This window comes from Carlito syrichta, unplaced genomic scaffold (genome assembly GCF_000164805.1).
Source record: "Carlito syrichta isolate Samal-C Ts95f unplaced genomic scaffold, Tarsius_syrichta-2.0.1 Scaffold314855, whole genome shotgun sequence".
Taxonomy (NCBI): domain Eukaryota; kingdom Metazoa; phylum Chordata; class Mammalia; order Primates; family Tarsiidae; genus Carlito; species Carlito syrichta.
In genome coordinates, this window is record NW_007258951.1 from 91417 (window position 1) to 118389 (window position 26973).

The 26973-nt window shown below is 38.4% G+C and overlaps 1 protein-coding gene across 1 annotated transcript in view; it reads left to right on the forward strand.

The window, feature by feature from the left end:
• The window catches only part of DNAJC3 (DnaJ heat shock protein family (Hsp40) member C3), a gene marked incomplete at its 5' end in the record, with an annotated part of 88168 nt that overhangs the window by 41200 nt on the left and 19995 nt on the right, over positions 1-26973 (forward strand). Inside the window, 5 exons of the mRNA XM_008072114.1 lie at positions 2066-2190; positions 4628-4702; positions 23265-23417; positions 25662-25843; positions 26268-26387. Of these exons, the coding sequence (XP_008070305.1) occupies positions 2066-2190; positions 4628-4702; positions 23265-23417; positions 25662-25843; positions 26268-26387 (655 nt within the window). The remainder of the gene's footprint in view (positions 1-2065; positions 2191-4627; positions 4703-23264; positions 23418-25661; positions 25844-26267; positions 26388-26973) is intronic.

The following is a 26973-nucleotide window of genomic DNA, read 5'->3' on the forward strand; positions in this document are numbered from 1 at the left end:
AATCCACTCACCTCAGCCTCCCAAAGTGCTGGGATTACAGGCTGAGCCACCAAGCCCGGCTGAGATCATATAGTTTTATTTTTAGATTTAAGAAAACAGAGTTTTTATTATAATGCCCAATTCGTCTTTCAGAAAGTACTTTTTTTCTGACTGCCTCATTCTTTTGATTGTGGTAAAATATATGTTAATAGAATTTACCATTTTAGTCATTTAAAAAAATCACTTGGCATTGTTTGTTCACGTTATTGTACAATCATCACCACAACCCATCCCCAGAACTTTTTCTTCATCCCAAACTGAAAGTCTGTGTACCGTAAACAATACTTACCCAACCACTGTTTTGCTTCTGTCTCTATGAGTTTGACTCATAGAGTGGAATCATAAAACATTTTTCCCTTTGTGTCTTGGCTTATTTTACTTAGCATAATGTTTTCAAGGTTCATCCATGTTGTAGCATGCGTTAAAATTTCATTTCTCTATAAGACTGAATAATATTCTATTATATGTACAGTATATGCCACATTTTGTTTGTTCATTCATCTACTGATAGACATTTGAGTTGTTTCTACCGTTGGGCTATTGTGAATAATACTGCTAAAACATGGGTGTTCAAATATATGTTTGAGTGTTGATTTCAATTTTTTTGAATATATATGTAGGAGTGGAATTGCTGGATCATATGATAATTCTGTGGTTAATTTTTTGAGAAGTCATCATACTGTTTTTCACGATTGTACCATTTTACATTCCCGCTAACGGGGCACAAAGACTCAAGTTTCAACACATCGTTGTCAACACTTGTTGTTTTCTATTTTTCTTCTAGCCATCCTATGGTTGTAAAGTGGTATCTGTGGTTTTCGTTTGCATTTCCTTAATGGTTAGTGATAGTGAGTGTCTTTTGCATCTTTTCATGTGTTTTTATTGGCTATTTGTATGTCTTCTTTTATATTTGATTTTATAACCTAATCTCTTCTGCCCCACTTTCCTTTGGTAGTGTCTCAGGTAGTTTTCAATATTATTAACAACTGTTGAAAACCATAATTTTAAATGATTATGTACTGTCCTGCTATAAAGAGTCCCCTGAGGTAATGTTTTCTAAATTATAAGACCTTCAGGGGTAGAACTTTTAGGGAGTTTTAATCTTGTAATGATAAACATCTGAGTATAAAAATATTTTCTTTTTTAAGTTGGATGACTGGATGTCATCAAGATCAGTCTTAAAATTCTTGATATGCGTGGATTTCCAAATTGCTTTCTAAAGGGATTGTTCTGCAGCACAAGATTTGCTTCTAATTGAATTCACTCCTTTTTCTATTTGTAGGTGCCAAGCAGAGTGGAATTGGCTCAAAAACCTAAGTCTTTCATCTGCTTTCCTTTCATGTGTTAACTTCTCTTGTTTCTGTCTCTAGTCTCACTCTACTTTTCGTTCTTCTCCTTTGTCCTTATGTTCTATCTTTATTTCTTCACTGCTAGTTTAGTTGGAGTTTGTGAGGGAGCAGAGATTGCTCATTCAATATATCTATTTAGTCGAAAGCCTAAATTTCTAAAACCCAGTAAATGAGTACATAGTTCACATTCTCAATTAGTATTTCACGTAAGAAAATCTCAGCAGAGACAAAGACTGTATTGCATATTTAAAAGTTATGGTTGAATATAGTCTATATTCTAGACCGGGGGTTTATAAACTATTTTCAAAGGGTTGGATAAACGTTTTAGGCTTTGTAGCCATACAGTCTTACATTTTTCTTGGCAACTTTTTTCCTTTTAGTTTTTAAAAATTTTTATAGTTTTCCTGTCAGAGCAGGCAACTTTTAAAAAATGTAAAAAGCATTTTTAACTAAAGTCTGGGTTGAATTTGACTCAGGGGTTATAGTATGCTGACCCCTATTTTAGATTTATTTGTAGTGATCTTGCCTGGCAACGTGATTCTGTTTTGATGAAGAAATTCTTTTCTTAATGCCTTCCTTCATAGAATTGTAAAAAACTTGAACACAGTTCAGGTGATTTGTTCTTTTTTTTTTTTTTTGAGTAAATTGCTAAGAGCTAATATTATTTTAATTTTCAGATGGTGACCCTGATAACTATATTGCTTACTATCGGAGAGCTACTGTCTTTTTAGCTATGGGCAAATCAAAAGCAGCACTTCCTGACTTAACTAAAGTGATTGAGTTGAAGATGGATTTCACTGCAGTAAGTGTATCTAAACTTTCTTTAAGGGAGAACTTGGGAGAAGTAATTAGTTTCATAAAGTGAGGACTGGCATGCTAGAGGATATCAAAACTACTGGGATATAGTGGACTGGAAAACAAGAGAAATTAAAAGTCTCTAGAATCAAAGGTCTGCATGGAAGAACAGTGGATATGTTAGGTGCTTTTTTTCAGAAGCCTGGCAGTGGTGTTAGCTTTGTGGTTTAGAAAGACAAATCTGTGTGGAAGGTGGATTGTACGTAGGGCAAGAGATGAGGCTGAGACATGAGTTGATTAAGAGACTGAATTAAGAGGCTGTCAAGTGACTGACAACAGTTTCATTTAAGGCTGTAGCAGAAAGCATAAAGAGGGAGGGCTCAGTTGGGCTCGGTAGCTCAGCCTGTAATCTGTGCTTTGGGAGTCCGCAGGTTCGAGACCCACCTGGGCAACTTGGCGAGACCTCATCTCTACAATAAATCAAAAAATTAGCCGGGCGTAGTAGCGCGTGCCTGTAGTTCCAGCTACTTGGAAGGCTGAGGCAGAAGGATCACCGGAGCCCAGCAGGTCAAGGCTGCGGGGGCCGGGAGTGGCCACTGCACTCCAGTCTGAGTGACAGAATGAGACTCCAACTCAAAAAAAAAAAAAGGGGGAGGGCTCAGTTGTGCAACAGCTTGTGAGGGGGGAAGTGCTGAATTAGCAGGGTCATCTCCTGGAACCAGCAAACAAGTTTCAGGGGTGGAGAAACTTGTAGTCTAATGGAATATCCTGACAACTGGCAGGTTACTGTAAGAGCTGTGACAGAGGTATGCACAGGGGACTCAAGAGGTAGGACAGAAGTGGGGATTTGGGAGATAGAACTGACAGAACTGTTGACCAGTTAGATGGCTTTGAAATTATTTTTGTAACCATTTATCATTTATTTCCTGCTGTAGTCAAAAAAGGATTTGAGATGATTGATTAGATGTGGGGTGAATGTTTGATTTGAAATATTACTATTATTTTAATATGGAATTCCCAAATTTCAAATATTTTTTGAATTTACTTTACACAGCTAAGCAAGCACTATCTTTTACAAAGGTTAAATGATTTCTTTTCGTAGTGTTATGTTAGTTGTTAGCTAGTTGAAGTGGCTTTAATCTTGCTTTTTATGTGTATTGATGCATCTAACAGAGGATTAGGAAAATTTTATGTACTAAAAAGTAATACATATAAGTTTAAGTGGATTATCAATGTGGTTTCTGTTTTCTGGTAATTGTTGGTCATCACATAGTTGATATTCTTGGAAGAAATGAGATTACATAAATTAGAAGAAGAGTGTCAGAGATAAAGGGGGTGAAACTGATGCATGTTAAAAGGAAAGAGGCATTGATAAAGTTCCAAATTATATAACTTCTCTTATAGGACAAAAAGTTATTAAAATGGCAAAAATAGTTTTAAAAATTGATTCATATGCCATCATATTTACCCTCTTAAAGTATTCAGTGGTTTTTAGTATCTTTGCAAGGTTGTGCAGTTGTCACCATTGCCTAGTTCCAGGACATTTTTGTCATTCCCAAAAGAAGCCCTGTACCTATTAGCACTCACTCCCAATTTCTACCTTAGCCTAGGCAACCAGTTGTCATGAATTGGCCTGTTTGGGATATTTCCTATAAATAAAATAATATAATAATTGACTTTTTATGTCTGACTTTTTTTTTTACTGAGCATAATGTTTTCAAGGTTCATTCATGTTGTAGTACATACCAACATGTAATGACATAATCCTTTTTATGACCAAATAATATTTCATTGTATCAATAGATATTTGATTATTGATTTATTAGTTGATGGGAATTTGGGTTGTTTTCACTTTTGGGCTATTGCTATGAACATAGGTTCATAACTTTTTGTGTAGACATATGTTTTTAATTTTTGGGGGTAGAGCAAAAGGTTTTTTGTTTTTTTTTTTGAGTGTGAGGTCTTACTCTGTTGCTCAGGCTGGAGTGTAGCGGCACGATCACAGTGATCATGACTCATGGCAGCCTTGGCCTCCTAGGCCCAAGTTTTTCTTCCACCTCAGCATCCCGAGTAGCTGTGACTACAGAGGCATGTGCCACCATGTCTGGTTAATTTTTAAATTTTTTGTATTGACGAGGTTTCACTATATTGCCTATGGTGATCTCGAACTCCTGGGCTGAAGCAATCCTCCTGCCTCGGCTCCTCAAGTGCTGGGATTACAGGCATGAGCTACTATGCAAGGCTACAAAAAGTATTTTTAAGGAAGCATGCTTTAACAAAAATTATATGCATTCATTGGTTCCAGAAATTATTCTCAATGCAAAGTCAAATAGGCGTTGGAAAAATAAGCATTAAATACTCCAGTTAGCTTATTTAGTTTTATTCTTTGTGTTTACAGAAATTTAGAAATTTATAATACTCAGGATATCCCCCTTTTTTTATAGGCAAGATTACAAAGAGGTCACTTATTACTCAAACAAGGAAAACTTGACGAAGCAGAAGATGATTTTAAAAAAGTGGTAAGTTCAATTTGTACTTGGCTCTAGGAAGATGTTATTTTGAGAGAACATACTGTACTTATTTTTTTGTATTAAGACAGTTGATTGTAATTTTATAGCTAAGAGTAAATAGTCTTAGAAAGTAAGTAGATAGAAAATAGTCCAATTTATGTATGTAAGAATCGCAAATCTTGATTTAATATTTGGTGACAGACATCAAAGAATCATGTTAGCAGTTGGAGGGTAAAGTGTACACAATAGGTGTATAATCCTAACTCAGTTTAATTTATATGGTTTACTTACTCTGCTTTACCCTCCATGAGAGTATAAAGATGTCATCTGAGCTTCTATTACAAGTTCCTTTATTGAGAATTGGATCTTTCCTTTTGGAAACAATTCATTTGACTTGAGAGGAATAATGGAACAGACTTTTTTTTTTTCCTGAGTTAGAGTCTCACTCTGTTGCATAGGCTGGAATGCAGTGGCATACTCACGGCCACCCCAGCATCAACTTGCTAGGCTCTGGCATTCCTTTCACCTCAGCCTTCCAAGTAGCTGGAACTACAGGTGCACGCTACCACTCCTGGTTAATTTTTTGATTTTCATTGTAGAGATGAGGTCTCGCCAAGTTTCCCAGGCTGGTCTTGAACCCACAGGCTCAGACAATCCACTTGCCTCTACCTTCCAAAGTGCTGGGATTACAAACTGAGCCACAGAACCCTGCCGGATCAGATTCTTAAAAGGGAATTTTGGAGCCGGGCTCGGTGGCTCAGCCTGTAATCCTGCGCTTTGGGAGGCTGAGGTGAGTGGATTGCCTGAGCCCGAGGGTTCGAGACCCGCCTGGGCAACTTGGCGAGACCTCATCTCTACAATAAATCAAAAAATTAGCTGGGCGTGGTAGCGCGCGCCTGTAGTTCCAGCTACTTGGAAGGATGAGGTGAAGGATCGTCGGAGCCCAGCAGGTCGAGGCTGCAGTGGCCGGGAGCAGCCACTGCACTCCAGTCTGGGTGACAGAATGAGACTCCATCTCAAACAAACAAACAAACAAACAAACAAACAAACAAACAAAAAACGGGAATTTTGCAGACATCCATTATGGCTGCTTTACAAAGTATAAAGTACTTTGAGTTTGTTGGGGAATGTCATGGATTATGTGTCATTGAAGGGGGGCATATACTAAAAAATGATTCAGAGAGAGACAGCCAGTCTCTTTATGCCCTCATCGAGTTTGTTTTAAGACCAACTTTTTTTTTTGCTTTTTTTAGAGTTGGAATCTCACTCTGTTGCCCAGGCTGGAGTGCAGTGGCAAGCTCATGGCCACTGCAACCTTGACCTGCTGAACTCAGGCATTTCTTCCACTTCAGCCTTCCAAGTAGCTGGAACTATAGGTGTGTGTTGCCTCACCCAGCTACTTTTTTATTTTTTGAGTTGGAGTCTCACTCTGTTGCCCAGACTGGAGTGCAGTGGCTGCCCCCGACCACCGCAGACTCGACCTGCTGGGCCTGGGCGATCCTTCCATTCAGCCTTCCAAGTAGCTGGAACTACAGGCATGCGCTACCACGCCCGGCTAATTTTTGATTTATTGTAGAAATGAGGTCTCACCAAGTTGCCCAGGCAGATCTTGAACCCATGGGCCCAGGCAATTCATTCACTTTGGCCTCCCAAAGTGTGAGATTACAGGCTGAGCCACTGAGCCTGGGTACTTTTTAAATTTATTGTAGATAAGGTCTTGCCATGTTGCCCGAGCTAGTCTCAAACCCGTGGGCTAAGGTAATCTTCTTACCTCTGCCTTCCAAAGTGCTAGGATTATAGGTGTGAGCCGCCACACCTGGCAACATTTTTGTTTCTGGGGTGGTTTAGGAAAGGTATATAACTCATTGTTCATTATTTACATTTTTTATAGTTTTTTGAAATGCTTAGTTACTGTGATGATAACTACTATGAATATAAAACTAAAATTTTTAATTTGTCATACCGCTATCACAATACTAGACCTTCTGTAGATAAATCCAAAAAGCATTAGACTTAATTATATTGAATCAGAAGCTGTCTCTTGGTTTCAGTAAAGTTTGCTGTCATTTTCTGTTTTATCTGATCTTCTCTCCTCCTTGGAAAGATGATTGAGAGCAGGCTGAAGACCAGGTGGTGGGGTGGTGTATAGTGCTGGAGTAACCTTTCCCCAGTCCAGGCCTGTTCAGAGCAGGTGTTGCTTGAACATTTATCAAATGTATGAATGAATGATAAAACATGAATTTCTGCTTCTTGCAGATGCATTAAATCTAGGAGAATTTTTTTTCGAATCACAACTTTAGAGTATCCTTTTAGAAATAACATCATTTAGGATATAGTTTTAGCACAAATTAATCTCTTAGTCCATTAGATGTATCCTTTTATATACCTGAGATCTTGGAACCTTGTAACCTTGTCTTGGGTTAATGTCTTTCTGTGATCAGTATTAAAACCTCTCAGAAACATGAACATGAAGGGGGACTTTCATAGACTTTCTACTTTTATTTTATTTTTATTTTTTGAGTTGGAGTCTTACTCTGTCACCCAGGCTGGAGGGCAGTGACACATTCCCGGCTACTACAGCCTTGACCTGCTGGACTCAGGCAATCCTTCCACCTCGGCCTTCCAAGTAGCTAGACCTGCAGGCACGCGCCACCATGTCCAGCTAATTTTTAAAAAATTTTATTTGTTGTAGAGATGAGGTCTCACCAAGTTGCCAGGGCTAGTCTCGAACCCACAGGCTCAGTCAATCGTCTCACCTTAGCCTCCCAAAGTCGGGCCACTGCACCCGACTGACTTTCTACTTTTAGATTGCTCTGTAGTGGTTATACTTCTGCTACTGTGTTCTTAAGACTGGCTTCACTATTCTCATAGGGTTTCTTCCAGGAGAATGTGCATCTGTATTAAGTATTCTTTTATTTTTAATTGAAGTTTTTACTGAGATAATTGCAGATTCACATGCAGTTGTAAGAAATAGTACACAGAGATCCCAGGTACCATTTATCCAAGTTTCCCTCAAGGAAAACATCTTGTAAAACGATAGTACAATGTTACAACTAGGATATGAATATTGATACAGTGCACCATTCTATTCAGATTTCCTCAATTTTACTAGTATTCATTTCTGTGAGTGTGTATTCAGTTCTATACACTTTATTACACGTGTTGGTTCCTGTATCCTCCACCACACTCAAGATACCTAATAGTTTTATCACCAACAGGATCTTTTCCTGCTGTTGTCTTTTTATAACCTTATTCATTCCGCCCTGCTCTGGCCACCTGCCCATGACTTCTAACATCTGCTAATTTGATATTCATTTTTTAAGTTTTGACATTCCAAAAATGTGGTATATGTGGACTCAGCATGATTTTCTGGATATTCATCTAGATTTTTATGTATATCACTTAGTTTGTTCCTTTGAGTTGCTGAGTATTCCATGGTATTTATATGACACGCTTTATGTATCCATTAATCAGCTGATAGGGATTTGGGTTGTTTCCATTTTTTTTTGGCTACTGCAAATAAAACTGCTATGAACATTCTTGTACAGGTTTTTGTGTGAACATAAATTTTCGTTATCCTAGGGATAAATGCCCAGGAGTGCAGTTACTGAGTTGTATTGTCATTGTATGTTTAGTTTTGTAAATTATAGTTTTAGCTTTCCAGAGTAACTGTACCATTTTACATTCCTCCACATCCTTGTCAGCATTTGATATTATTGCTATTTTTTTTTTTATTTTGGCAATTCTAGTAGGCATGCAGTGTTATGATATTGGATTTCCCTTATTGACTAATGATGTTGAACATCTTTTCATGTGCTTATTTACTGTCTATAAATCCTTTTCAGTGAAATTTCTGTTTGTGTTTTTTGTCTATGTTCTGATTAGATTGTTTGGTTTTTTTACTATTGTGTTTTGGGTGTCTTTTATATATTTTAGATACTTTCTCAGATATGTGGCTAGCAAATATTTTCTCTCAGTCTGTAGCTTTTCATCCTCTTCATATGGTCTTTTATAGAACAAAAAGTCTTTAATTTGTAAAATTAATGCATAATATTTGGACATACTTATGTATTTTGGGGTATATGTGATATTTTGTTATATGCATAGAATATGTAATGATCAAGCCATGGAACTGTGGGTATCACCCTGTGTGTCTGTCTGTGATTTAAATGTGTTGGGAACATTTCAAGTTCTCACTTATAGCTATTTTGAAATATACAATACATTGTTGTTAACTATAGTCACCTACTCTGCTATTGAACATTAGAACTTACTCCATCTGTCTGACTGTATGTTTGTATCCATTAACGAACCTTTCTTTATCCTCTGACACATGCTCCCATTCTCTAGTATCAGTTGTTCTACTCTGCAATTTTTTTAGCTTCCACGTGTGAGAACATGTGATATTTGTGGCTGGTTTGTTTCATTTTACATAATGACCTCCAGTTGCATCCATGTGGTTGCATATAACATGATTTAATTTTTTTATGGCTGAATAATATTCTATAGTATTTATATGCCACATTTCGTTTAATTTGTCCTTTGATGGATACTTGGGTTGATTCCATATATTTGCTGTTGCGAATAGTTCTGCAATAAATATGGAGGTGCAGACATCCCTTTGATACACCATTTTTATTTCCTTGGATAAATACATGGATATCCATATGCAGAAGAATGAAACTGGATCTCTGTGTCTCACCATGTACAAAAATCGACTCAGGCCAGCCATGGTGGCTCATGCCTGTAATCCTAGCACTTTGGGAGGCTAAGGCGAGAGAATTGTTTGATCCCAAGAATTTCAAACTAGCCTAGGCAACATAGCAAGAGCTTGTGTTTACAAAAAAAAAAAAAAAAAGCTATACATGGTGGTACGTGCCTGTAGTCCCAGCTACTCAGGAGGTTGAAGTGTAAAGATCATCTGAGTCTAGGAGGTTGAAGCTGTGGTGAACTTTGATTGTGCCACTGCACTGTAGCCTGGGTGACAGAGTGAGACCCTGACTCAAAAAACAAACAAACAAAAAAATAAATTAAAATGGATTAAAGACTTAAACACAAGATCTAAAACTATAAAGCCACTAGAAGAAAGCATAGGGGAAACACATAAGACATCTACATTGGTATGTGTGTCTTTTTTTAAATACCAAATGCCATGCTATTTTGGTCACTGTAACTTTGTAATCTATTTTAAAGTCAGGTAGTGGTACACCTTCAGCTTTATTCTTTTTGGTTCAGGACTGCTTTAGCTAATCAGGCTCTTTTTTGGTTTCATATGAATTGTAGGGTTTTTTTTTTTTTTCTATTTCTGTGAAAATTGATATTGGTATTTTGATAGGGATCACATTGAATCTGTCGATTGCTTTGGGTAGTATGGTCATTTCAGCAATATCAGTTCTTCCGATCCACGAGCATGGAAAATTCGCATGTATTTCCTTTGCTCAGTATATATAGTGTTGCCCAAGATTTAAAGTTGGTAGAAGAAGAGACAGGGTCATGAAGTAGGAATATTGAGAAAAACATATTTAACATATATAAAGTTAATTAAACTTTAAGCATTTGGAATCTAGATTCTTCAAGACAAATGATAAAAGAATATTACTGGTAGCCAGCACAAGAAATGCAAATTTGAAACCAAATGCATATGGTGTTCAGTCTTTCTAAATGGAGAGATGGATATTAAAACTATTCAGAGGGACCACTATCAGTTGAGTTGAGCAAAAATCAATACATATTTTAGGGCCTAATATTTATGGGTCTTAAAGAGCATGTTTCTAGTCATAAAATATGTAGACATTGCAAATATCAATTGGCCTTTTGCAGAACAGGCTGATGTTATGTATTATGAAAGGAAAACATTTTCCCTGAGATACTTGTTGGAACGATGTTTGTTCTGGAAACTTGGAGAATGTTGTATCCATATGATAGAATAATATTCATTAACAAGAATTATTTCTGTTGGTATTAGACCCAGACATATATAATAATATCAATAAAAAGGCAAAATAAAAGTTGTTTGTAAATGTTGATTATAACTACATAAAATTTCTGTTTGTTAAATTGAAGTGATATAATTTACAATTATTTAAAGTTTCTAGTTCTTTCTCCTTGTGAAAGTTGTCATAATTAAAATAGAGTCACTAGCCGGGCTCAGTGGCTCAGCCTGTAATCCCACGCTTTGGGAGGCTGAGGTGAGTGGATTGCCTGAGCCCGCGGGTTCGAGACCTGCCTGGGCAACTTGGCGAGGCCTCATCTCTACATGAATCAAAAATTAGCCGGGCGTGGTAGCGCGCTCCTCTAGTTCTAGCTACTTGGAAGGCTGAGGCGGAAGGATCGCTGGAGCCCAGCAGGTCGAGGCTGTGGTGGCTGGAAGCGGCCACTGCACTCCAGTCTGGGCAACAGAGTGAGACTCCAACTCAAAAAATAAAAAATAAAATAAGCCGGGCTCGGTGGCTCAGCCTGTAGTCCTGCACCTCTGGGAGGCTGAGGTGAGTGGATTGACCGAGCCCGCGGGTTCGAGACCCGCCTGGGCAGTGAGACTTCATCTCTACAATAAATAAAAAAAAAAAAAAAAAAAAAAAAGAGCCGGGCGTGGTAGCGCATGCCTGTAATTCCGGCTACTTGGAAGGCTGAGGTGGAAGGATCGCCGGAGCCCAGCAGGTCGAGGCTGCGGTGGCTGGGAGCAGCCACTGCACTCCAGTCTGGGCAACAGAGTGAGACTCCAACTCAAAAAAAATAAAAAAAATAAAAAAATAAAATGAAATAAAATAGAGTCACTTATCAACCTTAGCAAAAAAAGTAAATACAGCCAGGAGTTTAAGAAGGGAGGTCCTTAATGTGCACATGTCTGTGATAAGAACTATTACAAAAACTCTCCAAAGGACTCTTAAGCACATATGCCTGTAAGAGTTTTGCTAAGGACTTTTCAAACTGCAGCTTGCAATATGAGTCACAAGGACAGCTAGCTGGATGCACAAGAACACTTGTCTGATATACTGTCTCCACTAATGAACTGGCGTCATCTCCTGCAATAAGCTCCTGTAACCAGTGTTCTCTTTGTTTCACAACAAATTGCCTGCATTTTCCCCTTTTGCCTTTAAAAGCTTCCCCTTGCCTCAGTAGTCTGTTTGGATATGCCTGTGGTCCCCATGCACTGCATGTCCTGAATTTGCAAATCTCTCCTTCACATCCCAAATAATCCCATCATCTTTGTAGGCTTTCTGTTTGTTTTTTAGGCTGACAGTCTTTTGTAAAGTTTTGTACAGTACATTTGGAAGAAAAAAGAAAGGTTTAGGAACAAGGACAGGAACCTTGGGGTTTTGGATCTGACTTGTACTTCAATCGTGGTTTGTGCAGCACTCAAGAAGGTGGTGGGTGTGTTGCTAAGTGGTTTGCATGGACTCTTTAACTAAATTGTTGTCCCACCTCTGGGGGATTGGTATACTATAGTCTTGTTTTAGAGCAGAAGAAATTGAGATTTAGAGTGGTTTAGTAACTTGCCCAAGGTTGCACTAATAGTCAGCAAGTAGGATTTGGATTCCAAGGCTTGCAGTCTTAAGCACTGTGCTGTTCTGCCCCTGCTATAAATAGTAGAAGAGAGAGGGTCATGAAAGGATGTCCATATGCGTCTTTTGAAGACTATTCCTGTGAAATAGGGTTACAGGTCTCTGACATGTGTATGAGTCTACATGGTGTAGAACATTTGCTGCCATTTGCATAAAAGTGAAAATAAACATATGTATTTGCTTGTATATGGATAGAATACTCCTGGAAAGATAGGCGAGAAACTGATAATATCAATACTTTTTGGAGGAAAAGTATTTCATGTGTTGTCCTTATTACTTGTTCAAAAAAAGTATAAAATATATATTTATACATTTTGTATAAGTGACTTTGGAAAGTTCTTACCTTCTGAAGACCTCACTGTGAAGTGTAGAACTTGAATAGATGGCATGATTCTGTCTTTATTGTTGATACCATAACATGGATGATTTCTGGGTCAAGTTAGAAAAATACCAATTTTATGTTATGACTACATTTTATCTTTACCAATTAAATAATTGAAGATTTTTGAATATAAATAGTATATAATAGTTGATTGTGTTATATGTTCTTAAATGAGCTTTTTGTGTTAAGATCATTTACGAGCCTATACAATGAACTAAAAACACTTTATCTTACTAATATCGTACTATATATAACCTGACAGATATGTTCAGCTACATTTTTCATATACTAGAACAAAAGTCAAATAGCCTTAGTCTTTTTCTGGGTTCCATTGAGAATCTCATCCTTTTGAAAATATGCTGTATATGGATTACTCAGCTGTGGTGTGGGTTGCCTTTATGCAAGTATCTCCTCAGGTCCATACTGGCTGTCTCAGTCCTAAACAGGATCTGAGATCATTTAGTTTGTCTTTGAGTTGTGGATGACTCTTGCTTTAATCAGTCGATACAGTCTTTTTTTTTTTAGTTCAGTGAGTCTCTTTGAGAGTGCAGTTTCTTTGCTAGAAAATTAGCCTCTGCCTTCCAAGAGATGATTGGAGTCTAAGGCAGGAGGATCACTTGAGCCCAGGAGATTGAGGCTGCACTGGGCCATGATTGTGCCACTGCACTCCAGCTTGGGTGACAGAGTGAGACCCTTTCTCCAAATAATAATAATAATAATAATAATAATAATAATAATAATAATAATAAGGCAAATACGGCATCATGTGATAAGTTCTGTAATTGGGTCCTCTGGGAACATACAGAAGGGTCACCTAGCTTAGCAGGGATTAGGAGGACCTGGAGGCAAGAAGGGCTTTCTGTAAGGAGGTTACTTGCTTAAAATGTGAATTTTAAAAGCAAACAATTCAAAGTCACATAAATCTATTTATATCGTAGCCAGGTGGGTAGGAGGACCATCCAGGGCAAAGATGAGAGCCTGTATAAAAGCTGGAGGCAAGAGATTGCCTGCCATTTAGCAAATAAACCATCCCTCCAGTAAGACTGCAGTGTGAGGATACTAGACAAGTAAGTGAGGGTTGCAAAGAGGACATTATATAGTGCCAGGAATTGGTTCTTTATAGCCACTGAAGGTTGATATTGGGAGTGTCATGAACAGTTTTTTGCTTGAGTAAAATAGACGGGCTGCTCTGGAGAATGGATTGGAAGAAGACAAAGGTAGAAGCTGAGTGTCTGCTAAAGAGACTGATGCAGTAAATAAATAATCCAAGTGTAATTTTATGGAGGCCAAAGATCAGGCTAGCGTAGGTGGGGATTGAGAGAAACAGGTAGACATTTAGGAGATTGACCCAAGAGAAGATGTACTGATTGAGGCGATGGAGAAGAAGGAATTCAGTATGATGCCCAGGTTTCTGGATCATTCAGATAGTTAGGGGAGAGGCAGTGGTGGAGAAAATATGACTCTCTCATTCTGACAAAAAAATTCCTGATTCTTGGCAATTCATTTTATCTAATAATGTGTAATCTGTGAGTCCTTCCTTTTTTATCCCAAATCCAACATACTTTACTAAATGCAGTTTAAATTAATCTATTCTTGGTCTTCAGTGTTTTATGTATCTTTGCTATCCGTGCTTTGGGTTTACATGGAAAATATTTAAATTTAGGTAGTGTTTCATGAGATCCAAATATTTTTAAAAAGGCAGTCATCAATTTAAATGTTCTTTTCATATTTCTGTATATTTTTATTTTGACAAAGCTAGAAACTTGCATTTTGATGCTGATGAGAAGTCATATGTTAGGTAAATAGTAGTGCCAATTACAATTTTTAAGTCAATTATAAACCTTTGGTAATATATTTGATAAACACTCCATTGGTAGTTTGTGGATCTGTAACACTTGTAAACAATTCAAAGTAATGTAGATCTGTTATATATCAACTTACCTGTAGGCATTGTTTTTTTTTCTCTTTAATACTTTAATGCAGAAAGGATCATTATATTGTTTCAAGATAAATAATTCAGAAATAACTAAGCTTCTTCTTCTTCCTTTTTTTTTTTTTTTTTAAACTACTCAGTGTATTGTGAATTGGGAAGAAAAGGAAATAGTACTAAGAGAGGAGATAGCTAGAGAAAAGCTAGGCAGCCAGACAGGGTAGGTTCCCCGGTAACAAAGTAGCAGACTTCCTGCAGGCCTCTCGGAGTGAAACACTGGGACTGTTACACTCACCTTGGTTACAAGCTAGGGCAAGAAAACACTCACTGTGGGGGATTGGAAAACAAACCAATCAGCTCACTATAGGCCCCTAACTCCAGCCAGTTGGTTCTCAGTACTGACCAATCAGCACAGCTAGTGCCAGCCAATCAACTCACAGCTTGTGCTAGCCCATCAGCTCTGTCTTAGGGCTGTATAAGCAACTGGTTTTGGCCCCCAGATTTTCAACCCCCTTGGGGAGCTGCCCACAGAAGACAAGACTCCGAAGCTGAGACGCTTCTGGGGCCTGACTTGCTAGCCCACCAAATCAGCAGTCTCCTGGGGCTTGGCTTGCCAGCCCATTAGAGCCAACACTCTTGTGGCTTGTCTTGCCATCCCATTGGGCTGACACTGTTAGGGCCGGGCTTTCTGACCCATTGAGCTGGCACTCTCAGAGCCCAGGAAGACCAGATAAAAGTTCATATCAGTACTTCTTCAAAGGCATGAAATAAATTTGGTTATAATTGCTTATTTGTGCTATGACTCAGATAACTGTTCAGGTTTTCAGTGAATCCAATATGATACTAGATCATATTACAATTGATAGCACTTTATATTCACCAAATATAAGGAACTACCAATTATTTTATGTACTACTAAATGTATGTACTAAATATATGTACACCAAAGAATGAAATCTGCCAATTAAGTAATGTCTTCTTATAACAATTTAAATTTATGCTTATAGATAGAGCTGTCTGAGACTTAGATATACATTCTTGTTAAACCACCATTCATTGCTTTTCTGCATATATTAACTTACAGATTTTAAGTGGCAGTTAATATATGTAGTGCCGACAATGCCCATAACACATCTAAAGTGTGCTAGACTACTCTTGTGAGTGTACATTCATGCCAGCTGACTGAGGGGTAAGTTTCAAGATTCATTTGTCTTTGAGAGAGATTGAAATGTGCTTTCTTATCAGTTTATTCAAATTCCAGGCCAAAGGAGATGAGGGAGGGATTAGGCTTAAAAGATGTCAGTGGTAGCTGGGCTCCGTGGCTCAGCCCGTAATCCCGCGCCTTGGGAGGCTGAGGTGAGTGGATTGCCTGAGCCCGTGGGTTCGAGACCTGCCTGGGCAACTTGGCGAGACCGCATCTCTACAATAAATAAAAAAATTAGCTGGGTGTGGTAGCGCTCGCCTGTAGTTCCAGCTACTTGGAAGGCTGAGGTGGAAAGGATCGCCGGAGCCCAACAGGTCGAGTCTGTGGTGGCCTGGAGCAGCCACTGCACTCCAGTCTGGGCGACAGAGTGAGACTCCAACTCAAAAAAAAAGATGTCAGTGGTAAAATGGAGTTAAACTCTGTTACATCAGGGAAAGAGGGATCCACTATGACTCTTAGGATTTGGCTTAAATAATGAAGTAGAACTATTTGTTGAAGAGCATGGTGGGAGTGGAGGGGTTAGCAATTGGTTGGCAGGAAATGATGTGGGGCCTATTACTGAGATGGCATTTAGATGGTTCATGCAGCTGTCAAATAGGTAGTTGTATGCCTGACGTTGGATGTAAATGTAGGAGGAAGTCATTAAGAATGGAGACTCTGGGCTGGGCATGGTGTCTCAAGCTTATAATCCCAGCACTTTGGGAGGCTGAGGTGAGAGGATTGCCTGAGCCCACAGGATCAAGACCAGCCTGGGCAACTTGGCAAGACCTCATCTTTACATTAAATCAAAAACTAGCTGGACATATTAGCATGCGCCTGTAGTTCTGGCTACTTGGAAGGCTGAGGTGGAAGGGTCGCCGCAACCCAGGGTAGCCATGAGCATGCCACTTCACTCCAACCTGGGCAACGGAGTGAGACTCCAACTCAAAAAAAAAAAAGAATGGAGGCTCTGGAAGTGACTCTGAACCATGGTTTCCTGTGTAAATTGAAGATAACCCGATCTGTTCCCAGGGTTTTAGATTGAGCTTAGAATGGTGCTGGAGCATAAAAAGCTCTCAATAAGTGTTTTTCTTATCATGATTGATCTCTATCATCATTATCTAAAGCATGGGCTTTAGACACCTTAGTTTGAATTTAAGCAAGACTTACAGCAAGTTATATATTCAGTTTCTTTATCTGTAAACTGGAGACAGCAAAACCTAGCTCATGGATAATATTCCTAAATAAAAAAGAAAAATAGGAGGCACCTCTAGTAGGCATGCAAAGTAGACATTAAGGTGTATATTTGGCAGTTTACACTTCAGTTGGAGGAAATCAGTCCTAAACATGTGCAAGATTAATAGTACATAGAAGCTTGTAAGAAGCTGACAGATGAGCTGTCTAGGTAACAAGATAAGATGGAGACTCAAACAGTCAGCAGACTTACTTCAGTTTCTCTTAATTGTGTGATGCTGGGCAAGTTGTTTTACAGTATGTGAGATTCAGTCCTGTTATTTATAAAGTTAGAGTTGATTGGGCAAGATGTTTTCTTAGGTTACTTCCATATTTAAGGGTGTCTTAAAGTAATTTAAATGTTTTGAGGAAGGGTGGTTGCTGCTAAGAGTTTGGAGGAGATGGAACTTGAGATAACAGGTTGGTTTGATTAAAAATTGAATGGTGCTTCATGACCAGCCTGGGCAACATAGTGAGACCTGTCTCTAAAAGAAACTTAAAAGTAATCTGGATGTGGTGGTGTGTACCTGTAGTCCCAGGTACTCAGGAAGCTGAGGCAGGAGCATTGCTTAAGTCTGGGAGTCAGGCAGCATTGAGCTATGATTGCAGCACTGCACACTGTGGCCTGGGTGACAGAGTGAGACCCTGTCTCTCAAAACAAAACAAACTAAAAACTATAGTGGAATAGGATAATTTTTTGGAATTTTGTAGGTTTTTTGTTTGTTTTTTACAATTAGGGGACATTATCCTTTACATTTGCCCATTTCATTTCTAGTTAAGTCTTAGTTATGAACAAAACACATATTTGAGCTTATCCTCTGTGCCAGCTTCAGTGAAGGATCTTGTCCGTTTTCCTTGCACATGCTGAGTCTCTCTATAACAGCAGTTCTCAGGATTGGTTTCAGGATCTCATAGTGTTAAATATTGAGGACTCCGAAGAGCTTTGTTTATCAATGTTTACTATAGTAGAAATTAGAGAAAATAAAAATATTTATTAATTAAAAGTTAAGACATGTTAGTAGAAACAGCTTTGTGTAAAAAAACTATATTCTCAAAAACAAAAATTTCAATATTAATAGTACTGTTTCACATTTTTTGCAAATTTCTTTAATATTTGTCTTAATTGAAGACAGCTGGTTTCTCACATCTGCAACCATATTCACTCTGTTGTGATTTATGTTTTGGTTGATGCACATTGAAGATAATTTGGCCTTATAGATGTGCAGTTGGAGAAGGAAAAATATTTTTATATTCTTTTTAGAGAGTTATGAGTATTCTTTGATATACTGCCAGAAGTGTGGACTCTGAAACCTAGTCAGTGAACTTTTAGTGCTTTGTTTGTGACAAAAAAATCCATTGATTATCTTGTCCTTTGAATGAGCTCTTTCTTTTTTTCTTTTGTAGGAGTCTCACCCTCACCCAGGCTGGAGTGCAGTGGCTCGCTTACGGCCCCCGCAGCCTCGACCTACTGGGCTCAGGTGATCCTTCTGCCTCAGCCTTCCAAGTAGCTGGAACTACAGGCTAATTTTTTGATTTATTGTGGAGACAAGGTCTTGCCAGTTTGCCCAGACTGGTCTTGAACTCCTGGACTCAGGCAATCCTCTTGCCTCCACCTCCCAAAGTGCTGGGATTATAGGCGTGAGCTACCACGCTCGACTGAACTCTTTTTCTTTTATTCATACATTTGTTCCTGCGGATCCCTGAAAGAGCATTGAGGACTTCAGAGGTTCCTGGGTCCTCTGAGAATCACTGTTGTAAAGTATCTGCCACAGAGGGTGGTTGCTGCTTTGAAGGTTATGAGTATTTTTAACCTGGCAGAATAATTTGGCATGAACCTGTTAAGTGGCTACGTGGATTTATATTTCCACCAGCAACATAGGCGAGTTCTAGGTGCGCCAATCTACAACCACTCTTGGTGCGAAGCGGCAGTGTGATGATTTTTGCTAACCTCATTAGTGCAAGAAAGGCTTCCCTCCCTCCCTCCCTCCAAGATAGAGGTCTCAGCATCTCACCTAGGCCAGTCTCAAACTCCTGACCTCAAGGGATCCTTCTGCTTCAGCCTCTGAGTAGTTGAGGAGTAGCCTCAGGAGAAGACTCTTGGTCTTTTGTATGTTTCTATTGGATTCTATTTATCCAACTATTTCTTTTCTGTCAGTCCACCTTTCTCCTGCTCTCTCCCCATCCCCCAGTTGATTGAGATTCTTCCTTAGTTAGTTCTTTCTGTACTGTTTTATGTACTATATCTTTTTCTCTTAGTCATCACCTCAGGAACTTTAACATGCATGTTTAATAAGGTAATCAAAGCACAAGGCTCTTAGAATGCTTTAATTCAATCACCTACTTCTTGACTGGTATGCCATTGTTTCTAAAAAAAATTTGATTCTTTCTGTTCTTCCTGGTTTTTCTTTCCTTTTCTTTCTTTTCCTTTTTTTGGCCATTCAAATTAGTATTATTTTTGTATAGTTCTCTTAATGAAGACCGCAGAAGAATATGTGAAGGTAGATTCTAGAATGTTGCATATGCCTCAAGTATTACATATTTTTATATGTTAAATAATATATGAAATTTTTAACTTTGTGCTACTTACCCCCAAAACCATAATTAGATCTAATAGGATTAGAGATATTAGATTCTTGAGGAACAGGCAGTTCAGTGAGTATGTTTTATGCCAAAATCTAACTTTATTTTGATTTTAGAGGAGTCAAATTAAGGTCCTAATGTTCTAGGACACTGATTGTTGCAACTTTAACAGAGGGTACCTAGTTTAAGTTGGTTGATGTATATTTCAATGGGAAGTAAATTGAGCATCTTTTAAAAGTGTGCATTAAAAGATACATACTTTTGGGGTACTTGTTATATGTTACATGGAGTATCTTTTTAATCTCTCAGTGACTTTCTACAGGGTGTGGCATTATTATCCCACTTTTATTGGCAGAGAAAATGCAGACAACATGTAGATAGTAATTAAGTCAGGACTAGGGCTTAGTTAATTTATTCATTTAGACTTTATGTGAAAACATTCATAGTACAACATTTGTTTGGAAATATTCTCAACCTGACCACTGAGAAATGGTAAAACTTACACACTATGGAACGTCTGTGTTAGTTATCTGTGCTAGATAACAAATTACCAGGCTGGGCTCGGTGGCTCAGCCTGTAATCCCGCGCCTTTGGGAGGCTGAGGTGAGTGGATTGTCTGAGCCCGCGGGTTCGAGACCCGCCTGGCCAACTTGGCAAGACCTCATCTCTACAAAAAATTAGCTGGGCGTGGTAGCGCATGCCTGTAGTTCCAGTTGCTTGGAAGACTGAGACGGAAGGATCGCTGGAGCCCAGCAGGTTGAGGCTGCGGTGGCCGGGAGTGTGCCACTGCCCTCCAGCCTGGGCGACAGAGTGAGACTCCAACTCAAAAAACAAAAAAACCCCAAATTACCCAAAGTTAGCAGCTTAAAGTAAGAGACATTTACATGATCTTGCAGTTCATGGGGTTAGGAATCTGGGCATGGCTTAGTTGGGCCTCCTGCTCCAGAGTCACAGTTTCAGTCAAGGTATGGGATCTGCTCCTAAACTTACTTGGTTGTTGTCAGGATTCACTTCCTCTGAGTTGTTGGACTGTTGACTGAAGGCACCTATTGGTCCTCACATGGGTCTCATAAAGCATCTCACAGCATGTGGCTTGCTTCATCCAAGTGAGTGAGCGTGTGGGTGAGAGTGTACTAGCAAGGTGGAAGTCAGTGTTATGTGACCTAATAAGGAAGTCACATCCTATCTCTTCTGTTATTCCCTTTGTTAAAAGGAGCTACCAGGTCTACCTCATACTCCAAGAGAGAGGATTACGGAAAGGCATGAATGCCAGGAAGTGGGGATCACTAGGGACCATCTGAGAAAGCTGCATACTACAACTGCCAGCCCACTGTTTTTATTTGAGGTGTCAGATGTAGTGGTGTAGTCATTAGAGGACAGATCACCTCTTTCAACAAGCCTCGATTCCATAACTTTTTTTATAGGTTTTTATCTGGAAGCTCAGGGACCAAAGAACATGGTGAGAAGTGAAAAATACTTTTGTAGGAAGGGATTTGTCTGAAAGGGCCAGAAATGTGAAAGCCCTAAGGGAGTGAAGGGATGTCAAGATAAATGAGAAAAGGAAGGATGAGGGAATTATCAGCAAGGGCCATTCCCCACATGCAAATGTCCTGGAAAATGAGGGGATGATCGGTCTCATGGTAGTAATAAAAATCTTTATATCAATTCTCTTTGAATTTCCAGGGTTCTAAGAAAGTCCTTAGTTTGTTTATCCAACTCCTTTTTTATCTCCTTGGAAGAATCCTCTCCCCATTCTGCACCTTCCTCCTGGCCCCAAAGAGGCCCAGGTTACCTGAGCTCACTGCTTCTTTTCCATTGCCATTATCTGAACACTGAGTCTGAACCCTCCATCCTCAATATTGAGATTCAGGGATTCTCTCTTCACCTTCCAACAAGAAATATTTGTGGAAGAATTAGACTCTAAAGTTTGAAAGAAAAAAGATGCAAATTTCATCCAGAGGAGGCAGTCTGTAATACATTATATCCAAAATGGTCAGTAGTGTACATATAGAAAACAAGCTATCAATACATTTTTTACCCAGAGCAAAATAACAGCCCACACACTTTCATACTGTCTCCAGTGTGGTCTATCAGAAGTAGTCAAGACAACCCTAAGAATGTTAAAGCAGACACAGACAAGCATGCCATGCTGCAAAGCAACACCCTTAAAATTTAGATGATGCAGTCTTTCAGGGACTATCCTCCCCCAGGGCAAGTGGATGTTACCACTTCCTGGTTACCAATGAATACTTTAATACTTTGACCTCAAAAGTCAAGGGTTAGGCCAGACGCCGTAACCTGTAATCCAAGCACTTTGGGAGGCCGAGATTAGGGGATTGCCTGAGCCCATGTGTTTGAGAACAGCCTGGGCAACTTGGCAAAGCCTCATCTCTACAAAAAATTAGCCAGGCATGGTAGCGCGCGCCTGTCGTTCCAGCTACTTGGAAGGCTGAGGTGGAAGGATTGCCGGAGCCCAGCAGGTCAACGCTGGGGTGGGTGTGAGCATGCCACTGCATTCCAGCCTGGGCAATGGAGTGAGACTCCAACTCAAAAAACAAAAAGTCAAGTGTTAAGGTAAGCAATATAGAAGACCTAAAATATCCTTAATAGACAAAACAGACAAGTATAGAGCCCTTACCAAGAAATAATATTTGTAACATTTCTCATTTGGAGTGTCCTCTCGAACCAGGAATATATTTTATAAATAAATCCACCAAGGGGAATGGAATATAATTGACCCATTGAGGGAGGAGAGTTCTAGAATTAACCGTCCCTTGTCTATAACTCACCCAGAATTGGAACCCATCAATTCTTCCATCTTAGTAACAATAGCTAGATTTCAAGAATTACATATCAACTATAATCTTACCCATCCCTTGCACCTGTTTTGTCTGAGACATTAAGCTTGAGGTTTTCCATCTGGAGGAAGGAATTGTTGAGAGCTTGTGCATGGGACTGGGAGTGGTAATGAATTATCAGGGATCTTACTGGGGTAATGGAAATGGTCTAAAACTGTGGTGATGGGTTTAAAACTTGGTAAATTTATTTATTTAAAAATCATAGAATTGTATGCTCAAAATGAGTGAATTTTATGGTCTATAAATTATACCTTCATAGTAATTTTAAAAAGAGACAATGTGCAGACCTCCCAAAACCACATCAATTAACCTTTAGAAAGGTATTACTCTTACGTTTTCTTGTAATTTTTTTCTTACTACATCTGATACCAAACCTTTTTTAATTCTATGGCCTCTCCAAAAGCACTGTCCCTTTCCTCAGTTTCCCTATGTTTTTCATTTTTCTGGTAAAATTATATGCTTTTAAAAAAGTACTTATGAAGTATAACTAGAAAGCAAAATAAAGGAAACTCAGTTTATTCTTCAGAACTGCATGTCAGAAAGTGAGAAAGATGTTTTCTTTAATCTGTTCTTCTCTATTCTTTCACATTCCTAAACATAATTGCTTTCTGGTTTGGGAGCACCCATGTCTCCTGAGTCCAGTCCATCATACATGCTTGTGGACCATATTGGTAGAAATAAGATGCCTTCACTGCTGCTTCCCACGATGAAGCAAGTCACTGGACAAGCCAGTTTTCACTTTTTCCTTTTCCCCCAGTGAACTTAGGTATTTGAATGGTTATATTATGGGTATTAGATTTAAGAGATTAAAATCCTGCTTAATTTAATTTTTTATTGTTATAGCTCAAGTCTAATCCAAGTGATAATGAAGAAAAGGAAGCCCAGTCTCAGCTTATGAAATCTGATGAAATGCAGCGTTTGCGTTCACAAGCGCTTGATGCTTTTGAAAGTGCAGATTATATGGCTGCTATATCCTTCCTTGATAAGATTTTAGAGGTAAGTTTCTTAGTTACTGCAATTGAGTAGCCTAACGTGCTGCTTTTTATTGTAAGGCATATTTATGTAATTTGACATGTTACACACCACAGAAAATCTAGACAGGATACGATCAGATTGGTCCTTGGGCTTCCAGTTCTTTTTTTGTCTTTTGAGTTGGAGTCTCACTCTGTCTCCCAGACTGGAGTGCAGTGGCCACTTCCAGCCACCGCAGCCTCGACCTGCTGGGCTCCGGTGATCCTTCCGCCTCAGCCTTCCAAGTAGCTGGAACTACAGGCATGCACTACCACGCCCGGATAATTTTTGATTTATTGTAAAGATGAGGGCTCACCAAGTTGCCCAGGTGGGTCTCGAACCCGTGGGCTCAGGCAATCCACTCACCTCAGCTTCCCAAAGGCACGGGATTACAGGCTGAGCCACTGAGCCCAGCTAGAGCTTCCAGTTCTTAAATACAAGGTTGTGTTTATATAAATCAAATTTTGTTCTGAAGTTTTCAGTAAATGTACGAATGTGTTGTGGAGTGAGCATTACATATTTTTACACATTGCTGACTTTTCTATTTTGATTTGGTTTTGTATTTTTGGGGAAAGAAAACTTTTTGGGGGAAGAATTAATTAAATAAAAAGTAAAAATGATGTTTAGGAGGAAAGAGGAGTGTTTAGAGTGAAGAATTCCTAGAAAAGAAGGTAGATAGGCTGGGCGTGGTGGCTCAAGCCTGTCCCAGGACTTGGGGAGACTGAGGTGAGAGGATTGCCTGAGTTCAGGGGTTCGAGACCAGCCTGGGCAACTTGGTGAGACCTCATCTCTACAATAAATAAAAAAATACACTGGATGTGGTAGCGCATGCCTGTATTTCCAGCTATTGGAAGGCAAGGCGGAAAGATCACCTGAGCCCAGCAGGTTGAGACCATGGTGGCCATGAGTGTGCTACTGCATTCTAGCTTGGGCAATAGAGGGAGACTCTGACTCAAGAAAAAAAACAACAAATAAAAAAAACAAGAAGGTAGACAAAGAGTTGGTAGAATCCAGAGGATTCTACCTAGGGAAACTTAAACCTAGGGTTTCCTTGCCTCTGAAGGACATAATGACACATTATTTCAGAAGGAAGTTTACTAAAATATTTGATTGGAAGAGGTCACAGTTCGTATTTATTTATGGTTTTTACAGCACTTTGATGTATAGTTTAATTTAATTAAACCTCTGATATAGGCATTTCTTTGATAATTTTACCATGGAATTCATGTTTTACTAAATTATTTTGTTAATGTTTTATTAAGGAAGTATAAAGTTTTAATTTTTACCTTTCAGTAGTTAAACTATTTTGACCTAACTTATTGCCCATGATATTTACTTTATGTGTAAGGTTGATTTTAGTATCTTTATGCATGTGAAAAGTCAATATAATTTTTGAACAGCTCTAAAAAATATGTACAGATTCTTCCATAGGCCTTTTGGTGAGCTTTTGGGTTTATATTTGGAAGAATACTGGTGTGTTTACTAAACCTGGTTGTTAGATGTTGATAAAATAGGAGTGATGAAGCCTCAACCTCCACGCTATCATGCCTGGCTAATTTTTGATTTATTGTAGAGTTGAGGTCTTGCCAAGTTGCCCGGTCTGGTCTCAAACCCGCAGGCTCAGGCAATCCACTCACCTCGGCCTCCCAAAGTGCTGGGATTACAGGCTGAGCCACTGAACCTGGCTTACTTTTCAACTAGAAATTAAAATTACTAATTAAATACAAAAATCTGATAATAGACTATTCTTTTAAAATTTGCTTTACTGGGGACAACCCTTTAATAGTAAATGTTATGTTTTGAAATTTTCTTTTTTTAAAATTTTTCTTGCTCTTTTGAAAAACTTTTTTTCTTTCCTTATATATCTATGTATTTATTATTATTATTATTATTATTATTATTATTTGCCTAACACCAATGCTTGCAATGTTTTCTTATTTTTAATGTTTTATAATTAAATAATTGGAGGAGGTAGGAAAAGGGCCTTGTTATTACCTGTATTCGTTCCCTATTAGAATTTATATATGATAGCATTGGAGAAGCAATTTGCCATAACATTTTTGTCACATTCAAATTGTATCACACTTTTAAATGCAGTTTACGCTATTTAAGTTATCACAATAATTGAGAGTGTTTTATGTTGATAAATATATAGACAAAAACGTGTGAGATATGATAATGAATGCATAATTTATTGTTTCTTAAAGTCTAGTTCTTTTGTTTCTCAAGGTTTGTGTTTGGGATGCAGAACTACGGGAACTTCGAGCTGAATGTTTTATACAAGAAGGAGAACCTAGGAAAGCTATAAGTGACTTAAAAGCTGCATCAAAATTGAAGAATGATAATACTGAGGCGTTTTATAAAATCAGCACACTGTACTACCAGCTAGGAGACCACGAACTGTCCCTCAGGTCAGTTCTAGCGACATACATGTCTGATCTTTTTTTAATTGTTGGCAGTAAGAGAACCCCATCTTTGGAAAAAATTTTAATATTAATAAAATTAATAAATTAAAATTAATAAAATTGTAGTTAAGCCTTTTTAAAAATTGTATATTCATTTGTATATTTTGTGTTTTCCCCAAGTTTATTATATTTGCAGAAACAAAATGGAGTATTTAATGTATAGCTCTGCATAAGTCATTTTAATTTTAATTGATAAATACATGCATGGTGCAATGGCATATATAAAAGTGTATATAGCAAATTAAATCTCAGTATGTTTTGTTTGTTACATACAAAAATACTTTTATTGTGATTTCTGTATTTAGTATGGAAAGGTGCTCATTAATTACTTTAACTTGGAATATTTTCCTTTTTTTAAATACATGAGCAGTGAAGTTCGTGAATGTCTTAAACTTGACCAGGACCATAAACGGTGTTTTGCACACTATAAACAAGTAAAGAAACTTAATAAGCTGATTGAATCAGCTGAAGAACTCATCAGAGATGGCAGGTAAGAATATGGTTGTCCTGACCATCCAGTCTTTCCTTATATGTCTGGTTTTGGACACGAATGAAATATTGATGAATTGCTTGCTGTTTTACTTCTTAGCCACTGAGGATGGCATTCTAGATAGCCTTGGGCCTTAGCACAGCTACCAGAATTGTACATTTTTGGAATAAGAAAGAATATAACTAATTAGTAATAATAAATAACCATAATACTAACTGCATAGTATCTTTATCAATAGACTTATTTACACCAAATATTTATTATCTCCTATATCGGGCACTGAGCCGTATACTGAGGGCACAGAAATGAATTAGTTTTTGTTCTTAAGAAGTTAACAGCATAGTATAGTAGACAGAAATATAAACTGATTACTGAATGATATTTGATACCAAAGTGATAGAATATACAGATTATAATGAGAGTACCAGAGAGGGATAATTAATCTAATCCAGGATGGTGAAGACCAAGGGTAAAGAAGAGAAGCTTTTTGGAGAATGTGATAGATATTGAAATCCTGATCTTAAAGAATAAGTAGGCATTGGCAGAAATGAGGGGTTGTGTCTGTGTGAGTGTGCTGTGAGAGTGT